Here is a 23,716-nt window from a genome sequence, read left to right as displayed (position 1 = left end):
ATTTTACCAGATATTATGTATCTGTATGTTAGATATTGTTAGATATTACATTTCTACAAAGTCATAACTTAGTTTGTAACTTTTGCCACTCATATATCCGTTTTAAGCGCCTTCGCGACAGTGTCGCAAAGCATACTTGAGTGTTTAGCCCAGATACTCCATGGAAACACACGCACGGTTGGAGTTTTGTTTACATTCTTGGGTAAGTTTGTTATATTGAACAGTACACTGTAAAAGTCGCGTATATCTGGTTGTGTAATTCCTTTATTTAAATGCAAGGAACAAAGTGACTCTTCAATTGGAAACGCAGAAGACGTAGCACTTTTGCTAACGTTAGCTTAACTAGCGTCCAAACTTACTGTCTTTACAGGTGAGGCGACAAAAAACAGATGTTAACATCTGGTTCACGGTCACCTGAGCACTGATAGTAGTTTTCGGTCTGTCATATACTTTTATTAAGCTGTGCTGTTATTGTCAGGGAGCCAACAGTTACGGGCAACTGAGCCAGGGACATGTAGAGGACCAGGCTTTGCCCCGGCTCTCTAACATTGCTGCCCTACAAAACAGGCCAGTCCGGGCTGTCAGCGGCGGTGGGGGACACTCCGTAGTTATTACCGGTACGTATCCTTTCGTCCTATATTAAACACAAACTTCAGCCCACCAGCGAATGATGTTTGTAGTCTGTTGTGGTATTGTGAGCAAGACCTTCATAAGTCATGTGGCGCCTCCTTCTGGCCAGTGAAATTAATTGTTTGTTTTTATGTTGCTAATCTGTTAATGCAAAAATTATGAATGATCTAACAGCAAACGGTAGAAGCAAACTTCCACTCAGTTCAGTCTCGTTTGTTTAAGTAAATGTCTAGAGTGAGTGTACAGGTGTAACTGTCCCAAAAATAACACATCTAAGTAAAATCTTTGATTGTTTCCATGCTGGACAGAGAGTGGCCAGGTGTTTGTGTGTGGACAGAATAACAGAGGCCAGCTGGGACTTGGCCACAGTGGAGACATCGCAACTCTTCAGCACTGCCCCATCCTGAATCAGAGAGTCACAGACATCGCCTGTGGTTGGGATTTTACCCTTCTTCTCACTGGTGAGCAGTCAGCACCGTTTCCTACCAGGAATTTATCCTCATTTCTAGTTGTACTTGGTTTAAGGGTGATATTGCTAGCCAAACCACAGGTGTTTCTTTGGGGCAGGGATAATAGATCTTTTATGGCAATGTTAGTTTTTATTCTAATATAACATTTTATTATATTTGAATAATACAATAGATGAATTGTATATAAAACAAAATAATATAGCTGTGTTATATTAGAAATTTCATTATATTAGATTAATTTTTCTGAAAGTGCAGATAGAGTGGCTTGCAAAAGTATTCGGCCCCCTTGAACTTCTCCACATATTGTCACATTACAGCCACAAACATGAATCAATTTTATTGGAATTCCACGTGAGACCAATACAAAGTGGTGTACACTTAAGTGGAACGAAAATCATACATGATTCCAAACATTTTTTACAAATAACTGAAAAGTGGGGTGTGCGTTATTATTCAGCCCCGTTTGGTCTGAGTGCTGTTAGTTGCCCATAGACATTGCCTGATGAGTGCTAATGACTAAATAGAGTGCACCTGTGTGTAATCTAATGTCAGTACAAATACAGCTGCTCTGTGACGGCCTCAGAGGTTGTCTAAGAGAATATTGGGAGCAACAACACCATGAAGTCCAAAGGACACACCCCACTTTGCAGTTTTTTTACAAATAAATAACTGCAAAGTGGGGTGTGTGTAATTATTCAGTCCATACTTTGTAGAACCACCTTTTGCTGCAATAACAGCTGCCAGTCTTTTAGGGTATGTCTCTACCAGCTTTGCACATCTACAGACTGAAATCTTTGCCCATTCTTCTTTGAAAAACAGCTCCAGCTCAGTCAGATTAGATGGACAGCAGTTTTCAGATCTTGCCACAGATTCTCGATTGGTTTTAGATCTGGACTTTGACTGGGCCATTCTAACACATGGATATGTTTTGTTTTAAACCATGCCATTGTTGCCCTGGCTTTGTTTAGGGTAGTTGTCCTGCTGGAAGGTGAACCTTCGCCTCAGTCTCAAGTCTTTTGCAGACTCCAAGAGGTTTTCTTCCAAGATTACCCTGTATTTGGCTTCATCCATCTTCCCATCAACTATGACCAGCTTCCCTGTCCCTGCTGAAGATAAGCACCACCAGAGCATGATGCTGCCACCACCATATTTGACAGTGGGGATGGCGTTCAGAGTGATGTGCAGTGTTAGTTTTCCGCCACACATAGCGTTTTGCATTTTGGTCTCATCTGACCAGAGCACTTTCTTCCACATGTTTGCTGTGTTCCCCCACATGGCTTGTGGCAAACTGCAAACGGGACTTCTTATGGTTTTCTGTTAACAATGGCTTTCTTCTTGCCACTCTTCCATAAAGGCCAACTTTGTGCAGTGCACGACTAATAGTTGTCCTGTGGACAGATTCCCCCACCTGAGCTGTAGATCTCTGCAGCTCGTCCAGAGTCACCATGGGCCTCTTGGCTGCATTTCTGATCAGCGCTCTTCTTGTTTGGCCTGTGAGTTTAGGTCAGGGGTGCCCAATCCCGGTCCTCGAGAGCTACCGTCCTGCAGCTTTTAGATGCATCCTTGTTCCCACACACCTGAATCAAATGAATGGCTTGTTATCAGGCCTTTGCCAAACATGATGGCATGCTGAAGAGATCAAACCATTTGATTCAGCTGTGTTGGAGTAGGGATGCATCTAAAAGCTGCAGGATAGTAGCTCTTGAGGACCGGGATTGGGCACCCCTGGTTTAGGTGGACGGCCTTGTCTTGGTAGGTTTACAGTTGTGCCATACTCCTTCCATTTCTGAATGATCGCTTGAACAATGCTCCGTGGGATGTTCAAGGCTTGGGAAATCTTTTTGTAGCCTAAGCCTGCTTTAAATTTCTCAATAACTTTATCCCTGACCTGTCTGGTGTGTTCTTTGGACTTCATGGTGTTGTTGCTCCCAATATTCTCTTAGACAACCTCTGAGGCCGTCACAGAGCAGCTGTATTTGTACTGACATTAGATTACACACAGGTGCACTCTGTTTAGTCATTAGCACTCATCAGGCAATGTCTATGGGTAACTGACTGCACTCAGACCAAAGGGGGCTGAATAATAACGCACACCCCACTTTTCAGTTATTTATTTGTAAAAAGAAATGTTTGGAATCATGTATGATTTCTGTTCCACTTCTCACGTGTACACCACTTTGTATTGGTCTTTCAGGTGGAATTCCAATAAAATTGATTCATGTTTGTGGCTGTAATGTGACAAAATGTGGGAAAGTTCAAGGGGGCCGAATACTTTTGCAAGCCACTGTATATTATCCTTAGACCATTATGATACATGTGTTTCTAGAAAAAGGGTGGAAAAAAAACTAACTCACATTCATTGCTATATTGTCAAAAAAAAAAACCCTACATATTTAACAGAATGGGAATAACGGAGGACACCTTAACTACTTTCCACTCATCCAAAAGCGTAATTTTTCAGTGTGTCTTAGTTAAAGGCATATTTCTTTTCTTGTTATGGCACACTCTCAGACGGTGGGCAACTATTAGCATGTGGTTCCAATGCATTTGGGCAACTGGGTGTTGGAGAGACTGTGACACACTCAGCAGTTCTACTGGTTGTTGAGGTGAGAACACGTTGGGGGTGCAGTTTTTATAAAGTAAAGTTTTTAATTTATTTTTTTAAAATATCCATTCAATACATCTTGAGTGATCTACATTAGTATAAATGATCTTTACTTACCTGTCATCTTAATCACTTTCATTAAGGCAGATGTCATTGTGCTGTTTGTTGACAGAATCTGAAGGAGCCACTAGTTAGTGTAGCAGCAGGACTCCGACACTCACTTGCTGTTACTGGTAAGGTAGCATTGTGAACGGCCCTCGTTTTTTTTTAACATCTGCCAAAGTGGTTACATGATTGGTTTTTTGCCTGTCTTTTTGTTTCTTTGTCTTTATGTTTCTTAGCTGTATTTATAATATATATATATATATATATATATATATATATATATATACACACACAAACAGCCAAACCACGTTTCGGCTGTTTGTGGAGCTGAAATAGCCTTTTATCAAATTTAAACTTTGGCTTGATGTTCTCAAGAAAATACCATAAACCAGTCTGCAACCAGATATCTTTCATCTCATAGGACTTAGTGCATGCAGGGAATTTTCAGTCTTGGTGGAGGTATGCACTCTGACTGCTCCTGTTTTTCATGTGAAGCTATAAATCCTGTAATTCTGTTTGACTTTCAGGCTCAGGCTGTGTTTATCAGTGGGGAACTGGTCTTTTCAGTTATGCTAAGAGAGCATTCAGTCCACATGCTGTCCCATCTCACTTTAACTCTAAGGTGCCCTGTCTGGTACCAGGTAACGTAAGTTGTACTGAACATAAATAATTAATAATTTATTCTATTATTGGTGATTTGTAGATGTGACAGATATTTATGACCTTGTTGCAGGTCTGGATCAAAGAATATCACACCGGGTAACTGCAGGGTCAGCACACTGTGTGTGCCTTACAGGTAGGATGGTAGTGAGTTGCTTCAATATGTTCTGCAATAATAAGCTATGTATTTTGCACTGCTCATTCATAGGGACAATTTACACACATAAGCACACTTCTTTATCATACATCAAGTCTGCCCTCTCTGATGTCCTGTAATTAGTTCACCAGAGCATCTCAATTGCTGTTCTGCTTTTTTGCTGCTGCTTGTGCTGAATGAAGAGTAATGCTGTCGCTGTCATGTGTGCAGGAGATGGCGATTTGTTTCTGTGGGGAAGCAACAAGCATGGTCAGCTGACCACCACAGAGCCCTTCCTGTCTTCTCCCACTCTTCTGAAGCGATCTCTGCTGGATGGAGAAAAAGTGATAAATGTGTGGAGCGGCTGGACTCATAATGTTGCTCAGACAGGTACTCGGGTCTGTGATGTTCAGTAGTTTTTACAGGATTTAGAGGACAGTTGCCCAAACTGAAAAAGCAATCCCATTATCTGTTTCAGAGAGCGGGAGAGTGTTCACATGGGGAAGGGGAAATTATGGACAGCTGGGCCGTCAAATATCAGCCAGTGAGGACACAGAGCAGCAGCCAGCTGGCCCTGCGGCACAAGGTGGCACCCAGAAGGTTGGACTCCCTGCAGAGGTTGAAAACCTTTGTGGAGCAACACAGGTAGGAGTGTTTAGCACTTCGCCAGATGGCAGAACCTATAGCTGTGCTGCAATCAGTAACAATTAAATGTTTTCTTGACTTGTGTTTGGATTGTTGGTCTTGAGGATAGTGCTTTGTTGAAAATGCCAGTAGACGTCCAGCAGGAGGCAGCAGACAGTTACAGTTAAAGTAGCTGTTGATTGTTTAGTATAAGGCGAAGCATGTTTCCCCTGAACAGAAGGTTCTTAATGATTTGGATAATTATCTCTTATGTACAAAGCATACTCGCACTGTCATTATAGTTCAGCAGGGGGAAAAAAACGACTTGTGTTTATCAGTGAAGGCAGTTTTCTCTACTCCCGTAAGGACAATTACATGTGAATGGGATTGTAGCAACTAACCTGTAGTCTAAATAGTGACAATATGGTCATTGCCAATGAAGCAAATGTCAGGGACAAACAAGGACAAGCGCTCCTTTCATCTTTCCACTGCGCACAGATCATTGCAACAACACACAAGGTGTCAAAGCTTTGTCACCTTGTGTGTTGAGCGTGAAGTAAGATGAATTGGCTGAGTGGGATATGAATCACTCAGGCCACACTACTTTGTTAAAGCACTGTACATATACACTGACTGGCCACTTTTTAGGTACATCTACCAACAGCCAATCACATGACACCAACTGATGTATGAAGACGTGGTCAGGACGATGTGCTAAGGTTCAAACTGAACATCTGAATGTGAAAGAAAGGTCATGTAAGTGACTTTGAATGTGACATGGCTGTTAGTGCCAGGAGGGAGCCATGTGAGCATTACTGATGGACAAATTTCAACCCGTCAGTGGTTCATGATCAGTGGGTCAGTTTCAGTTAATCACTTGTTTTCTTTGTCAAATAAAGTGCTACATGCAAAATTCTATATTTTGCTACAAAAATGGGAATTCTGTACACTTATTTATTGGTTAAAGTGCAAACATACATGTAAATACAGTGAATAAGGAAAAAACTGCGTTTGCACCTTTCTAACGAAGCTTAAAGTTGATATTTGTTATGGCTGCCTTTATTCTTTAACACTGCCTGAACTCTCTTAGGGAAGCTTTGTTGTAATTTCTGCAAGTAGTCTTCAGGAACAGTTCTCCAGGACCTTTGAAGGACCTTCAGACTAACTGTCATTCTGTTCTGTTCCCACACTGCTTCAATAATGTTGAGGTCTGGGCAGAGGGGAGGCCAATCCATGACCGATGGTGTCCCTGTACATGAGCTCAGTTAATCACATGCCCATCTCTTGCATGTTTTTCTATCCATCTATGCTTTTATTGTTTTCAGGATCGTTGTCATTGTGAAAACTAAAGCTGTTGCTAATTAGATGCGTTCCAGATAGTTCTGCATGACAAATCAAAATTTGACAGTACTTTCCATCAATTTTGACAAGAGCCACTGGCTAATGTGCACACCCAAGCCATGACACAACCTCCACTTTTCTTTTCTTTTTTTTACAGATGGCTGCAAACACTCACTGTTGTACCTCTATCCTGACCTCCTCCGTGCAAATTGACAGTTATTTGAACTTTGAAAGACCTTCAAAAAACCTGGAGAACTATTGCTCAAGACTGCTTGCAAGACAGATTGCAAGAAAGTCTGGCTCTTTGGAAACAAAATATAAAGAAATGAGGGGTGGCTCAAGACAGTACTTTAATTGCATTTAACAGCCATGCAGTGGACTGTGTCTCATATGCAGGATTCAATTAGCATTTAAGCATGTCCACTCAATTCTTGTCATACTTGTGAAGGGGGAAGCAGGAGAAAAGGCCATTAAAATCTAAAAGGTTTCAGTCAGCAAAGGGCAAGACTGTATAAGCATCCTCAAATGGCTGCATTAACTCCTCCAGCAAGCCCAGCAGTGGCTTTTAAGAGTTATGAATCAGTTGGGTCTCTGCTATAGTTTCAATTTATATTATGCGCTAAAGGGAATCGTATGCTGGAGTACCAAACGTATGTAAAGATGTGAAAAAAAATCATTATTAAATTATCAAATTTTAAAATTAAATCTAAGTGGCTTTATCTTGTCATTTTATTTAATTTGTAAGGGAGAATGCGATTAATTCAATTGTCAGTATCATATGTCATTGAATATTAGAGTCTTAAAATTGCACATTTGCTTTTCAACATGTATTTAAAAGTTATTTTCTCCACAGATTTGCTGTGGATCAGAACATAACCTTGCTACTGTAGGTGAGTGTGTTCTCTCAAAAATGTCCTTGCAGTTTCTTCACTTTTCTCCTAACTTATTATTCACATAATGCACAAGTGCACTCAACATTTCCATAGGAAACAAAAGCCTTTTATGAAAAATTAAAAGCAAAGTTTGAACTTACTGGGTTCTTTAAATTCTCATGGCTGAAATGAGAGACATCCTCAATGGCCTGAGGTGACTCTGGCTGTGTTTGCGTGAAGTAATGTAGAAGACACATCGGTGAGGCTAAACTATTTCAAGCTGCCCTCACCCCTACTAAAAAGTTAGTAAGGGAGCTGTCTAATGCATTACAGTGTTAACAATTAATCCTTGTAAAGCTGCAGAGCATTTCTGAGGTCAGCTCATTGCTCAGTGGCTATTGCATGAGGATGTAATTACAGTGTGGATAGATGGATATCATTGACAGAAGCAATTACCCGAACAGGCCTGTAAAGGGGATGAATTAACCAGATGCCCATTTACAGGCAAGTTTTTCCAGTCATATGTTTGTAGAACGATCTCCCTTTGTCTGCTTAACCGCTGAACAGACTCCGCACACTCACATGCATCCCTCAAAGAGAACTGAACAAAGATAGACATGTCTGACTGCTTGTTTGCGATCGCTCATTAGATTAAATGTGCTTTTATTCTTGCCAGGCCTGCCAAAAGTCTCCTGCTTTTCTATAGTAACCAGCTAGGCATGTAAAAGGGTTTTTGGAAGTAAAATCTATCACATTAATTTTTGAACACTGACCCAGTTTTTTTTACATGAGCACGAATATAAATATCACAGATTATCACTGAAATACAGGCGCATGCTTCCATAAGAGAGGAAACTGTGAACATCGGTGGTGTTTCTGCAAGCATCCATGCCATTCATTGGTGTTAATCTCACTAATTGATAGCGATAATGAATGTGCGATTCTAATTTGAATATGTGGAAATTGTCCATCATCCATAGTTCGCAAGAAGCACTTTGAAAAAGTTGAGTTATGGGCCGTGAAGGCAGAACTAGCAAATAGAGGTCTCATCTGAACCTCCAGCATCTCAATCTTCTGCCACGCTCACCTCTCTTCCTCCTCCTGTCTGACGTGTGGTGGCAGGAGCAATGAAATAGCAAAACAGGATTGGAAGCGCAGACCTGAGTGCTGCTATTTCGGGTGCTGAAGTAGGTCAGGCGGAAAGGAACGGAGAGCATTGCATGCTGCTTATGATATCTGTTGCCTGCTCATCCTTTGCTCATTAGAACCTGAGCAAGTTCTCCTGGTGTGTGAAAATCATCAGCGGTGGTCAGAGGTAGGGAGATGGGTCAAAGACTCTGTGGCCACAGCTCATCCAATCTGAGGAAAGATTTTTGGTTCATGTGAACATTTTTCCACTTAATGGGATTGTAGAAGCACGAACACCTTAAATTAGAGCTGTATCTGTAGAATGATGCAAGTCACACTAAAAAAAAAGGCAACCTCCGCAGACTGTGTCACTGTGGCGTTGTTATTTGGGTGTGAAATTTTAAACTGACAAATTTCAAAAACAAATAACAGCATTTGTTTGCATGCACAAATGGCCTTTTGGTTTGAGATTCCTTATTTTTTTTTATTATCCTTTTGTCGTGCAGAATATTATGCAGACACTTTGTTGCCATGGAAACACTGATGTGCTATACTCCAGTCAGTGAGCCCATGAATTAAGCACAGCACCAAAATAAAGATTTTTTTCTTCCCAATGAACCAAATGTTTCAACACATTTAGTCCAATAATACTTTCTGAACACTAAATCAAAGAAAAGGTGTCAGTCCAGTCGTAAATACATGCACTGTCTTTAAGACGGGCACTACATGCATGTTTGTAACGCATAAGCGGTTTCTGGCAAACTGTCACATTGGCATGAGCTGCTTGGCATGGCATCGAGGTCTGTGAACTGGTGAAAACATATGCGTCTTTCTGGCAAGCGCTGCGGCTTTTCGGGGACGAGCTGAAAACGCAGACAAAGACAAAGACAACCTCGCGATGAAACAAATGAAAAGATGACACGAAAGGCACACGACTGCAGTACGGGGAGAGCTTGAAGATGTGTTACCCTTGAGAAAGCAAGCTCGCTTCTGTTGTCATGGCAATGGAGCCTGTTAGGTAACTGTGTTGCCATGGCACGTGTCTCCTCGGTGATGCAGACCTGACCACACCCACCGATAGGCTCTCCAGCTGTGAAGAGCAGCGAGGCTTTGTTATTGACCAAGTGTCAGGGTGGGGAACAGGAGCTGTGTGTGTTTTCTTTTGCACCCTGTTTTTTTGTAATCCAGGATGCTGATTTTAGCCTACATTGTACACACTGTACTACAGCTCCCTCATTCTTTCTCCTGTCAGTTACACTGACCCATGATCCTTCTCCCTTTCAGGGGGAAGTCTCTTCTCGTGGGGCTGGAATGAACATGGAATGTGCGGAGACGGCTCGCAGGCCAACGTCTTTCATCCACAGCTCGTTCCTGGTCTAAGACCTGTTCTCATTGGCTGCGGAGCCGGACACTCCATGGCAGTTTGCGCTGCAACGACCGGCACAGAAAAAAATTCTGCACCACTCGAGTAACGCTGGAGCAGGGACATTTATTCTGCATGACAATCAGAGGCTATAAAAAGCGAATGCTTTGGGGAGTTAACACATTTGTGTTTTAGTGGTTTATCGGTGCCCTGTGAAACCCACGTGCGATCATTTTAAGTGCCCTTGACTCAACACTAACTTTCACATGTTAAAAGGCTACCTGAGCTACTTGAAGCGGTCACACTTTAATCTGCAGTTTGTCATAAATATCCTTGCATGGTTCTGTGATTTATGTTTCATGTGGCCATAATTTGTCTATGATGGACACGATGGGGTCAATGGCTTTGCAGGGTATGGCCACGCCTGTAGCTGCAACTCCACCTGACGTGTTTGCCTTCCTCAATGAAGCTGTTACAGGTCATATGAGGGATGGGCTAGACTAGTGTTACAGCTCCATCTTCTCATGTCAGGGGTTTTATTGCTGTGATCTTGAATGTCAGGAGGCAGTCAATCTCAGCAATCCATGGTGAAAAATTCTCTGTCATGTGATGTACCACTCGCACATACACACAACAGCATTTTATTTTCCATTTTTCTACTGGTCTATCAATTATTTATGCCTTTGCCCATCTGTGTCATATTCTTTGATTTTCTGTTTGTCTGATTTGCACCACTTTCATACTTCATTAATCTTGGAAGAAACTCATCCACTGGACATGACCCAACCTACATATTTATAAGGAGTAGACCTCCGCAGTGCAGCACCTGGATACCAACTGCAGTTGTTAAGGCAGTGCCTTTGAGAAAGGCAGTGAAGGTACTCAGAAAAGCTGATGCCGACTTTTCCGTGACTTTCTTTTATATGAAAATTTTTACTTTAAATGTTCATATAAGTTAAATGTGGAAACATTAAAAAATGTTAAAGTGCTTTTACCAGGATTATGTTCGGGATGGGAAAATAAATGGACACTCGCTGAAAAGTGATAATTTCTGTGGTTCTTTTTTATTTATCACTATTGTACAAGTCTGAACTGTATTGGTCAAAAAAGACACAAAAATCCCTAAACAACAAACCAATCAGAACGACCACTGAACACCTTATTGAGATAACTAACCACAAAATGCACGGTGTTCAAAACACACACTCTGAAATCGCACCAAATGCCACAAATTAGTTGCCTCTAAGTTGTGTAATTGATTCTGTTTCATGATAATAGCTTTCTTTCTTGCTTTCTGTCTTACATGTATTATAACTTGACCAGCACACAGTCCCCCCAGCTCTATTGACATATTCAGATCTGCTGTACCAGACTGCACTCAGATCTCAGCAAGTGGTTGGCAGTGTGTTTGCAGTTGTTTGGTAAAAAGTTGGTCCCTTCTCACTAACTTTGTCTACACAAACAGTGGATCAGGACTCTGTATCTTTAACTAGGTTATGCTCGTTGCTTGCCTTTAGAAGCTGATCAGCACTGGGGTCGATGCTGCGTACACGTGCTTTCAAGTACTGAGCTGATGCTTGTTTTCAATGTGCTGGTGACTGATGGTTAATTTAAAAGAAAATGCATATTGTTTCATCGTCGTGTTGGTTAAGCTGTAATCCTGAATGGTAAGAAGAATTTACATAACAGAGGCACTTGTCCAGTATGATGAGGATAATGGTTTGGTATTAGTTAGTATTACATACCAATGTAGCAATTTGGATGTGTCCAAAAAAAATGATGAAGAGGTATAATCCAATTATACGTGATTGTCAATTAAACAATTATTTAAATGCCTGTGCTTTGATACGAGAATGCATGTTATATAGGAGCCGTCTTTGATAATCAAAGTACAACTGCATACCATCATTCAGTAAATAAAAATCTGTCATTTCGTTCCTACCTACCCTGCAAAACCAAGATTTGCATCACAAACTATTATTATTGTAACAGCACAACTTGCCATTTTAATGCCTCTTTAATACAAGGTAAGAGTGGTGTGTTTTTTAGTTTTTTTAAAGTTTTTTTTAAAGCATGACATTATTATTACTATATTGTTGTGGACATTATCTTTGATGCATGAAAACATATCGAAGGAATGTTAAAGGTTCACTGGTGCAAAACAGTGCAAAAGTCTACAAAGGTGTGACGATGACAGTGCAAAGTTAATGACTTGTTTTCAACGGTTTAGTCTGGCTGACGTGACGCGTGACAGGTTTTTGCTGAAGGGGGTTTGCGGTTTAAAATCGGAGCAACATTTCTTTTTGTTCACTTTTGGACAGAAGAAGCACACAAATATTTGATGATCACTCAAAAAACATTGGTACACACAACTTCAGCACACAAAAAGCATATTTACAGCACTGGCACACACCAAAAATAGGCACACAAATTACAGCACATTAACCAGTCACAGATACTGAGCTACATAAGGCTTGACAACAAAACGTCCTCTGTGCTACATCTATGCTGAGTTTTGTGATGTACAGGTTGTCACTGTCACACCCATTTAAAAATACTAATACACACAACAATGCTACAGCACTATCAGGTGGGTGATGGGCCGTTATGGGTCATACACATAGTGGTTGGTACACCATGGTTCATAACACAAACTGACTCTGTTGGTTGTCTGCTCCGGTGCTGTCGTTGGGTTTCTATAAACATATAAAAAAACAACAATAACAAAAATAAATTATTACACAAATTATGTATAATGGTGGAAATGATGGCGATGATGGCTACCTCTGCAGGTGCAGGGAGAGGTGAAATGACACTGGCTTGGAGAGTAAAGAAAATGTGCTCCGTTAGTTCTTCATGGTAAACATGGGTTTACCATGTTTTGGGTTTTTGTTCCCCATGCTTAGCGGAAGGCGTCAGACACCAATGTACTGTCTGTGTGCAGAGGTTAGACTCTGAGTCGGTTAATAAACATGCCCAATCATGCTGCGTTTGACAGGTTTATGTACAGTAGTTCAGTCATTGTCATGCGTTTTTTTATACTTTGCGTCATGCTCTCACAGTCACCTCTTTTTTTTCTTCTCTTTTTTTTTAAAGCTCTCTTTGACCTGGACAGGGTCAAACAGCAGTTGGTAACACTAGCCGGACGCTAGTAGGAAAGGAAAGATGTATGTAGATGCATGTGCTGTTGAATAAAAACGGAGTCTAAACACTCATTGTGTATAAAATTTATTTCATGCAAGGACTTATATTTACATATTTTTATTTGAATACTTTTCTTTTGCATAAATGTAAAATACATGCATTTACCTTTCCCCAAGTAAACCCACAGCCCATGCTATGTCTCACTGTACTTTTTTTTTCCTTCCCACCCCTCCACTTGAATTGCATGAGCATATAATTCACCTGCATCTCTTCACATCAAATCTTAACAAGTTGTTGTTGTTGTTTTTTTGTTTTTTAAATATATAACATCACTTAAATACCACAAGAGACATGACTCAAAAAATGTAAAACTCTGCTCATTCAGAATAAAAACAAAAACTAGTTGCTATAATTTGCCTATCTTCTTCTAGAAATGAACATTTCTGATTGGTCAACAAAACAAAAAATAAAGAGGAAAAGAAAAGAAGAAGAAATTTGTTAAAGTGCCCTGAAAAATTTGTGCATAATTATTGGGACAGTATCAATACATGTAACCGTAACAGTATTGATGTTTTAAATCAATAGACATACATACTGCACGAGTCATCGTGACATCTCCAACTGATCCTAACTCAATATATTTTTGCTCTGTGGAGTTGCCTTGTCCCCTTTACTTATATTTTGTGCTTTATTATACAAAAGACGTGGGGACTAATAAGTGATTTTTTAAGGTTTTCTTTTTTAGTGCTTCTTTTTTTTCTTTTTTTTTTGCTTGGTGCTATGTATCCCTACTAAAGGTTCAGTCCTAGTATGTGTTCAGTGGTGTAACAACAATATCCAAGAGGGCTATTTTTTTTAAAACTGTGATTAAGGGAACGAGGGTTTTGCAAAAGGTACAAGGTTCACCTACAAGGTTATAAATAAAGCTTTTGTTACACTGTTATGAGCATGGAATAAAGTGTAATGATGCTACACTGGGAGCACTTATGTTAATATCATGTCAATTTATTACTCGTTTTTACTTTGCCTCTCCAAGTATGAAGGCACCGTTGTTTCGTAATTCATGAGTCCTGCCTTAATTTAGCAGCACAGCGGTATAGACGTGGTGGCAGTCTACTGATACCCTTTAAAAACTTGTGACTACCAGTAAATATATTTGTATAAAAACTATTTATGCTCATAACAGCATTAGTTGGCTTTATGACAGATTGTTCAAGTTAAATCACGCTATTTTTTTTTTTCTGTTGGAGGCCCCAGTCAAATAAATACAAGAAAATAAATATATGAATTTGGGGAAAGGCAAAGAATGGTGGCTACATAAAAACCTCTGCTATGACTGAGTCTCTTGTAAAGCTGTTTCAAAATGCATAAAAATGACAAAGCTTATGAAGCTTTTGAAAGAAAACCTTTTTTTTTTCTCCTTACAGGTAATTGCAATACAGTTAGCTTCTTGTTGAACATAATTTCTCATGCAGTTCATGCAAATGAACAGTTTTAGTTCTGTTGACATTAGATGTATTCATCACTGGCATCATAGGAATTGTCATCATCTCCATATTGCATCGGACATCATGAACTGTATGTTCATTTTTTCTTTTCTAATGGCCACTCGGGTAACATTATCTGGACTGCACTTTCAGAATGACGTCTCTACTTTGCAACGTACAAAGCACTTAAGAGAAGTTCCCTTAACAGCTTTTGGATATGTTTTAAAAGCCTTGTATAATTAATGTCCAGCATATTATTGGCAGGGGTTACATCTTATGAAAATTTATTTCACAAAAAAAGTTGTTGAAAAACAAAAAACCAAAACCAAAAAAGCAAATGAGATAAGTTATTGGCAGAAGAGAATGAGAGATCAAAAGCAACAGAGCAACAGGCAATGATGTAAACACAAGGAAAAGAGTGTGGTTAGCCTGTGATAAGAAGTAGAACGGTGCTTTGTCTGCAACTGAGGTGACCCATGCAGAGTGGCATGTGCCAATGTTTTCTAGTCTATGATATGATGACACACCCAAGGAGAACACTTGGGAAGCTTAAGTATAAGCACAGTTAAGATACAATTTTCCAGAAAAATAAACATAAAATAATAATAATTTTAAAAGAAAAAGAAACAAAAGCAGGTGTGAAGGCAAGTGTGAAAGCAAAATCTGACAGGAAATATAAGAAGTGTGGACTGGCCTTCCAATGGCATTGTATCTGCTACTCAACCATGCTACATAATGGATGGGATGGGAGAATGTGAGTGCTGCATTAGACAGGGTGGGCTGCAGGGCAGGGCGGACACTGAGGACACTCCAGAGGCATCCCCGCTCATGCCAGACATGCTGTTAAGGCTCCAAGGCTTTTCATAACCTTCAGTTGAAAAACAGAGAACGTTCTGAGTACACTGCAGCACTGAATCCACGACAAAGTGTTTTGGTGTTCCTCACTGGTTATACTACACCTGTTGCTTTCTTGTTTTTGACTCCAAAGAAACAGGTCAACACAGACGTGAGACACATTATTATTCTCCATGCATTGAGTGCATTAGGAGTACAACAGCATGCACCGGGTGGTACTGGAATGGTTTGGAGTATAACACTTAAAAAGTCAAGAAAGCTAGGCACCTCAGGCAGGGAATGTTTCGTCAGCTACAGGTAGAATATCACACTGTATGCCGTTTTCTGCACACAGCTGGAGACTTACAGGACGTTCTTAGAGGAATGTTTTGATTTATCATTAATAGAAAATTTAAAAGCAAAACAAAAACAAAGGGGCGATCCCCATTATTAAAGTATAGAAATCTGTAAATTTCAATTTTGTCTTGTCTTCTTAATAATAACATCTGATATTAGCTGTCATCCATCTGTGTTGTGCTCCTTCACCATACTGATAGCACCCATCAGCAAGACACTTCATGCACCGTTATGATCAAGAGCAATGTTCTCAAAAGTCAGGATTCCGCATGGTATTTATCATTAAAACACATATACATACATGGTACACGCGTAACACGTAAATACTTTCTTAGGCAGATAAGACAACACATTCTAGATCATATAAATCTCGAAAATAGTTTTCTTACTTGTAAATAAATAGGGGTATTACATTATGCACGTATCAAAAAATATAGTATGTAGATGTGGACAATTACTCTGGACATTTGTGGTGATTGTGCTTGATCTTAACATGTTTTAGTGAATCGGAATATATACAAATCCCAGCAGGATGACTGAGGAGAAGCAGCTGCTGTGAACGTGTATGATAGCTGTAATAAAGAGGTTTGTTGTTGTGTGCATGTGTGTGTGTAACTGTGCCTGTGTCTCTGTGAGTGTGTGTGTGTATGTGTGTGTGTGAGAGAGAGAGCCTGTGTAAAAACTGAGGTGTAACTCTCAGCAAAGAGGCAAAAAAGGGGGCTTGTCCTGCCTATATGGTCTACAGGGTGTCAGTGTCTCAGGGGGGCCTGTGATTGGCTGTTACTGTACGTACCCCTCCTCACTCTGCCCCCTGTGTGGTTGGGGCGTTCAGTAGTAGTGGTGACCAGGAAGCAGGGTCGCTCTCTCTCGCTGGGGCTGAAGATTTCCTCCGGAGATATGGCCTGGTCTATATGAGGGCAATCTTCATTGGCCAGAGCTGCGTTAGCTGCCTCACCGTTCAGTTTAGAATCTTAAAAGAAACCAAAAATTAAAACGAACAAACAAACAATCAGATTTTTCTGTACAGGCTGTTTATTTAATTCAAGCACTACATATTTGAATATGTAGTTTGTTTTTATGTTCTGCTACCTTAATTCACACTGGGATAAACTCGTTCAATAATGCTGTCTGCATAACTGCTGTTTACCTTCCACTCCTTTGCGGAAGCTCTGTTTGAAGCTTTGTTATTGAAGCTTGGAGATTTATGAGCGCAAACTGAATCAAAGGTCAACATATCTTCGCTGTAACGACACCAAGGGTGGGGTGGGGGACATCAAACTACTTACACTTTTCTTAATCTTACAAATACATGCATCCGGTTAGTTTTAAGAGAGAGGAGGAGTGAATCACTGCATTAAGGAGTGCAAAATCAATAGCAAGATTACTCACAGTCTGCTGAATCTCTCTATTCGCCTATCCAGTCAAATATGCTTTTCATTACATATTTTATTGATTTGTTATGAGCGGAGAACTCGTTTTGTTTAATCTCGTGCCTGAATCATAAGCTGATTGAAGTGTGGGAACAGACGAACAGTGAAACAGCACAATAGAAATAGGATGAATAGAAATGAGACAACTCATTTATCAGAAAGTATGTCACGCTTGTTTCTTACCTTGAAACTTTATCTCGAAAACATCGTCATTGGCAATGGGGCTCTGATGCTGGGAGCTGATGCTTGTTTTGCAGAAGTTAGGAGAGCCTGGTTGGGGTGCCCGAGGGATATGCCTGTTTTTTTTCTTTGGTAGTTTCTGTTTTGCCATCGCCAGCGAGTAATACATTCCAAAGTTGTTGACAATCACGGGGACGGGCATGGCGATGGTCAGCACACCTGCCAAGGCGCACAGAGCTCCAACCAGCATACCGGAGGTCGTCTGAGGGTACATGTCTCCATAGCCGAGGGTCGTCATGGTCACTACAGCCCACCAGAATCCAATCGGGATGTTCTTGAAGTGCGTGTGCTCGCTGGCTCTTGGGTCGTTGGGATTAGCTCCAATCCGTTCAGCGTAGTAGATCATAGTGGCGAAGATGAGGACACCGAGAGCGAGGAAGATGATGAGGAGCAGGAACTCATTGGTGCTGGCTCTCAGCGTGTGGCCCAGCACCCTCAGCCCAACAAAGTGACGGGTCAGCTTGAAGATACGCAGGATCCGCACAAAGCGGACCACTCTCAGGAAACCCAGCACATCCTTAGCTGCTTTGGAGGAGAGGCCGCTTAGGCCCACCTCCAGGTAGAAGGGAAGGATGGCCACAAAGTCGATGATGTTCAGCGCATTTCGAATGAAGTCAAATTTGTTTGGGCAGAAAGTTATTCGCATTAGAAATTCAAACGTGAACCACACCACACAGACACCTTCGATGTAGGTGAGATAGATGGCGGTCTCAGTCTCCTGGTAGGTGTTCATCACTGTCTCATTGTCCACCACGTCCCATTCTGTGCGGTTGATGATGGGATTGAAGGCTTCGTGGGTCTCCAAACAGAAGGTGGTGATGGACACCAGAATAAAGAACAGCGAAGCCAGAGCCACCCACTGAGCAGGAAATATTTAGGGGGCAGAAAAAGAAAGGAAAGAAGGAAGAGGAGAAGGACAGAAAGGAGAATGAGCACACTAATACATGCAGTGTAATCAAGCTTGACGGCCTAGCAGCCATTCTTAGTAAGACACAATGCAATTTAATCTTCTATCGCAGACAGTGGCATCTAGTTTGACAGTGGCAATAACACCCCAGCTGCACTCCTCTCTGATGTGTGTCTTGAATCTGAAGCGCCGCTGCAACAGGGACAATTAATGCAAGCTTGCTGTTCTTCCTTCTCATCCATCTGCTGTATATCAAGGTTGTGGCATTTTCAAGGGTATGGTACATATATAATTATTAAGCGCCTGTAGCAGCAGTAGCAGCAGACAGGACACTAGTGTCAACCCACTGGACTAAATTTAGCTGGGGTTCTTCCCTTTAGCTCCATCACCACAGCAGGTCTTCCCTTACACAAGGTCATACTGTCCACATCATAAAGCTCTTGGGAATGACGGTGAGCTGAGAGGCTCACTGAGCTGAGGACAGACTTTTATGTGAAGCCATAATTTCCCTTAATGGGAAAAAAAAAGTACTTCACCCCCTAGTATTGATTAGCTGATCAAATTTCTTTACATTTAGGTTCTGTTATTCTTCCATACTACATGGGTGTAACAGATACAGTGCTGTCCCCTGGGTATTGATCCCAGCCCTGTCCTCATGCACTACTGGTTTACAGCATGTGTTATTGTTCATGCTCTTTACTGTAGGGGGGAAAAACAACAACAGTAAACAGTAATCTAAGTTCAATCGGAGGAAAAAAGATGGACAGAGAAGTGCACAGGAAGAGCAAATATCTGCTTAATGATCCTATGAATTGCAAATGTTGGATCAATAGCAATCGACTCATGCATAAAACCTTCCTTAAATGAGGCCCTGCTGTACCTTTCAAACTAATGCACAGTCTTGTTAAGTAGCAGGGAGGAATAATGAATGACTAAGTTGGAAAAGGGCCGGTCTGGGCATGAAGTCCTCTGAGAGAGGGGAATGATCTGTACTTGTCAGTCGGTCTCATTCAAAGTGGGCCACTAAGACAGGCGATGCAGCACAATATAATAATAAGAAGAAGATGGAAAACAGGCCTTCATCATCATGTCTCATCAGTGGCAATTCATTGCCCCGTGCTGAGGAAATCACTGCTCCTTATGAATGCCTGCCTTCCTTCCATCTTAGCATGATGGTCCAGAGGGAAGCTGTGTTGACTGCAGAAGCACCAACTCCTGTCAGCAGAGCTGTCCTCTTTGTTCAGAGAGACAACATCCCAGTTCACAATGTGGATCTACACGCTGTTATGTAACACAAATTTGGCGTAAAATGTTTAGCATTTACGCATTCAAAAGGAACGTGGAGCACTTAGCATTCGCAGGCAATCGAATAGTGAGGCGACTTTAATAAACACGCAGTGGTCGAGATAATAACGTTCAGCTTTTGCAGATATGATGTAAGAGGAGTTTTTTGCCAAGTTTCAAGGCGTTAATAAGTGGTGGTGTTTTTATCAAATTGCATAATGTTGTTGTTTTTGTCCACCCCCTCTCCACTATGTGCTGCACGAAAAAAGAAACAAGTACTCCTTAGACAGTAATAGAGCACAGTACCACCACGCTGCAAAACAATGACTTCAACCAACTGCACACGTTGGAGTCATAATCGACACCTGCTGGCTTGCTGTGTTTTAGGCGACTGTAATCTAAATGTCATTGTGATTTGAATTTTTGGGAGTTGCACTAACCATATTTTTTTTCTCTACTTTGACACAGAAAATTAAAAACAATTATGAAAACAATCCTTATTTGAGGCAAGTCACCACTGCTGCCACTACCATACAAACTCCAGTGCGATAAAGCCTCATAATTTGAGCTGCTTTGCCCCTGATTCCTCCTAACAAGCAGGCTCGCTCAACCCTCTGAACATCCCACCCTTCGAACTGTTAAACAAACGCTGTGTCTCATCAGACTGCCTCCTAAATTATGTGTCTGTGTGACAGTTAGGAACAGTGTGGCCTGGAGGAAGGGCAACAAGTGACGATTGTTTGCTCCTTATTGGCTAATTCTCACTGTTGCCAGAAAACCATGGGTCTACTGTGCTGTGCAGTGGCAAGGGTTTTTCCACTGATGTATCTACTGTGAATAGAGTCAGTAATTAACTCTGAGGCTCACTTCTAATTAATCTTTCTGCCTGCCTTTGTGGAGTCGATCCCTGCTCTGCTTTTGTCATGCTTGTTGTTAAATGTAGGACACAGCTGAGCTTCTGCTGGGGGAATCTTTCCTGTGTGAAGAAAATCAAATTTGGAAGTGTGTATGGGGTGGGGGGTGGCACTGATTCCATAATGCTTTCTGGAAGAGTGAGAACAAGTCAATGCAGTTTACTCTGTCTGGATTGGTGCCTGATAACTAATTACTACAGCTACAACAGCAGCTGTTAAAGCAGCATGCAGCACAGCAGTTGTTTTAGGGGCTCATGGTCCAAAAAAAATTACAAATATATTTTAAAAAAAAGTGTAAAGTTGTCCTTGTCACCAATGGCAAGTATTACACCCTGATGGAAAAGTGCCCATGACAAAGACTAAAAATGTCACCCCTAACAGCAACCTAATTTTGTCTGGAGGTCTGCCACAGAAAGAAAATGTGGTGATGCCAAAGATCTGGTTTCCTAATGTGCAGCTGACCTATTTAACCAAAAAAGCCAGCCTGCCCTGGGATCCCCGTGTTGTGGAAATATCTATCTAAAGACCTGTGAGATTCAAAATGAGTTTCTTCATCTTCTCCAGCAAGATAAGAGGAGGACAGAAGTGATGATTTTCATGCAAATGGGTCTTCTACATGAAGTTGGTTCATTTCCCCCCTCTCCTCCTCTTTCTCCCACATGCACTCTCATCGACCTGCTGTGGGGACCCTCAGAAGAGCAATTTCAAGGTCATCAAAAGCCCTTTCTACAAAAGCCCACCACCAAACGCCTTTGTTTCACCATCAAGGAGCAGAAGAGGACCAATTAACAAGTGTATTACTTTTAATGCATCATGACAACAACACCAGAACATTTTTAGCATTTTTGCATAACATACATAATATATACTTTAATTTAATTTAAGAAAAACAATGACACAAGGACATTTTTAAAAGTGACTCACCCTTGCATATTTAGAGGAGTAAGGGTCCTCAAACAGAGCCCAAACCCGTTTCTGCCACCGACTCCACAGGCTCCCATTCCTGGTATCAGGAGAGTCTCCCTGAGCCAGCCTTCTCGTCATTTCATCCACATCATCCTCAGCATGCTCCTGGTCTGGCTCCTGATCATCATTCCCCAGGTCTAACAGGCCCCCCCCGCTGAAACTATCAAGGGCCTCTTCTGCCTCCCGGTGCTGGCGATAGGTCATCCAGCAGCATGGCTCCACGTCTGTTTCATCAATCCCCCAGAAGGCCAGTTCCTCCTCATAGAGCGGCCCGCAGACATCGGCAGGGCAGTGCAGTTTACCTGTCCTGTAGTAATTAAGGATATGTGCAAAAACGCCAGGGTGGCGGTCGAAGAAAAATTCCTCGATCTTGGCATCATAGTCAAAGTGGTTGGGCGCATCAGGCTCGGCCAGCCAGGACAAGCGAGTGCCAGGTAGAGTGCGCAGGGTGCTGCGGTATGTCTGATGTCTGATCCCTCCCACGTTTATCACAATGCGATCCTTGTCGTCGCTCAGGCCCATCGCGTCCCCTAGGCATTTCTCCAATAAGTTCCCTTCATCGCAAAGGTAAGTCTAGGCGCACAGTGCAGACCATGCACAGGAGTGATCAGGGTGACGGAAACAATTACATAAGGAAAGCAGCTCACAAAGCAACCAGTCCTTTTCTCAGCAGCTGTGAAAGAAATCGGGGCAGTCTGACACGCATCCCCCTCTAAACCCTGAATTTTCTGCAAGCATCCATTCATTCATTCATTCAGCTGGAGGATCAAAAACGCTCAGGGCTGCTAAGCTCGCTGGAAGGTAGAGAAACCGAATCCAAAACCCAATGTAGCCAATGGCATCACATTAAGAATGGACGTCACATCATCGATAAATCCAAGATGTCGAAAGAGATATATAAAGAGAGGGAAAACGCCGACAGAATAAATCCAGCTCTTTAAACTCACTAGTATGCGACAGTTGATAGATCAGCCCTGAGGAAGGTTTATGACTTTCACAGCAAGGTGACTGCGGTGATGATGATGGTAGTGGTGCTGGGTGGAAAGCTCCTGATGGAGCTGCTCAGTCCTTCTGTTGCTGCCTACAGACTCACCTCCTTCACACTCCCGCTCCCTTCCTGAATTTAACGACACGCCGCCACTAAGCAGCAGGTCTTTGTCTCAGCGCTGAGATGCTTCCTCGCTCACAGACTTCACTGCCGTTCATGCATCGCTGAGAAGAACACATCCATCGCTCTTTTTGATGGGAGGACCACCCCGTTCCCTGCACTGCTGATAAAGAAAATCAAAGATGAGAGGGCGACAAACCTCCCCCAAGAAGAAGAAAAAAGAAGAAAAAACGCCCAAACGGCCAGTTATTCTCACCGAGCACAGCTCTTCTCTCAGCACAGATGGAGCATGCCCAGTGGAGAGCCCTGCGTTTATTAAAAACACGCTGTCAAATCCCCCAATTACTGTAAGGATGCTCAAATAATCATCCTTGCTCAGTTTTACTTGTCCTCCTCCTCCTGCTCGCTGAACGTCGTCGCCCAGAGGGTAAATGCAGGGTTAGCGCCTCTAACAGTCCGGATGCTGCCAGGGAAGGTCTTCATCATCTTCACGCACAGCTGGCTGGAGAAGGTGTGACCCTGAAGCCATGAACGCGCACATCTGCTCGTAGCATAAAAACACTATTAGAAGACGGTAAAGCTTCGTGGTTTGCAGACAAGTTCAGACAAGAGCTGAGAGCTCAGATATGAACACAAAGACCGGAGAAGATTCAAGATTTGCGCAAGTCTGCGTGCTGCACAGCGCGCCTAAATAATTAGTCGATGAGGATCGTGTTTAATTCGCCAGCAGAGGGCGCGACTGCTCAAAGCAAGGAAATTTTATGGTCCGAATCATTTCAAACATTAAAAAACATAATAATTAAAGTTGGCAGAATTGCTCCATAATCTAACTAAAAAAGTAAGTAACAAAACAAAAACAAACAATGAGATATTTCTAAAAATGCCAGTTTTATAGCTTTATAGTGTTTTTAAAGCTGTTTTGAATATGTGATTTAGTTGATTTAAGTTGCTTTAAAAAATTGTCCTTTCGTTCGTTCGTTCGTTCTTTCTTAAATCTGGAATACTCCCTAGTGTGTTCACATTTTATGAAATCATTGGTTTTTTACTTGCTCACTCGGGTAGATGGGCAACTTGTTATTCACTCGGCCACCTCCTGTCCAGTTCACTTGGT

General features: G+C 41.7%; 2 protein-coding genes across 4 annotated transcripts; one reads left to right on the top strand and one right to left on the bottom strand.

Annotated features, from left to right (window-relative positions):
- Positions 1 to 128: 128 nt before the first annotated feature.
- On the top strand, positions 129 to 10,979 carry sergef (secretion regulating guanine nucleotide exchange factor). Its single transcript, XM_026175671.1, has 11 exons — positions 129 to 202; positions 479 to 617; positions 939 to 1,091; positions 3,612 to 3,706; positions 3,878 to 3,938; positions 4,338 to 4,451; positions 4,544 to 4,606; positions 4,838 to 4,996; positions 5,085 to 5,251; positions 7,425 to 7,461; positions 9,856 to 10,979. Exons 1-11 carry the CDS (start codon positions 161 to 163, stop codon positions 10,041 to 10,043), a joined length of 1,218 nt encoding a protein of 405 aa, XP_026031456.1. The 5' UTR covers positions 129 to 160; the 3' UTR covers positions 10,044 to 10,979.
- Positions 10,980 to 23,322, bottom strand: kcnc1b (potassium voltage-gated channel, Shaw-related subfamily, member 1b). 3 transcript variants are annotated; one of them, XM_026175644.1, is made up of 5 exons: positions 22,862 to 23,319; positions 21,456 to 22,765; positions 17,370 to 18,285; positions 16,550 to 16,726; positions 12,637 to 15,433 (listed from the first exon to the last, which is right to left on the bottom strand). In XM_026175644.1, exons 2-5 carry the CDS (start codon positions 22,017 to 22,019, stop codon positions 15,294 to 15,296), a joined length of 1,797 nt encoding a protein of 598 aa, XP_026031429.1. In that variant the 5' UTR covers positions 22,020 to 22,765; positions 22,862 to 23,319; the 3' UTR covers positions 12,637 to 15,293. The 3 variants fall into 3 exon arrangements, with proteins under 3 accessions (XP_026031430.1, XP_026031429.1, XP_026031431.1); XM_026175645.1 differs by lacking the exon at positions 12,637 to 15,433 and adding an exon at positions 10,980 to 12,630 and having other exon boundaries at positions 21,456 to 23,319; XM_026175646.1 differs by lacking the exon at positions 16,550 to 16,726 and having other exon boundaries at positions 12,637 to 15,458; positions 17,392 to 18,285; positions 21,456 to 23,322.
- Positions 23,323 to 23,716: the final 394 nt, after the last annotated feature.

This window comes from Astatotilapia calliptera, chromosome 7 (assembly GCF_900246225.1).
Source record: "Astatotilapia calliptera chromosome 7, fAstCal1.2, whole genome shotgun sequence".
In the NCBI taxonomy this organism is placed as follows: domain Eukaryota; kingdom Metazoa; phylum Chordata; class Actinopteri; order Cichliformes; family Cichlidae; genus Astatotilapia; species Astatotilapia calliptera.
The sequence above is the reverse complement of the archived record's forward strand: the minus strand, read 5'-3'. Positions and strand labels throughout refer to the sequence as shown.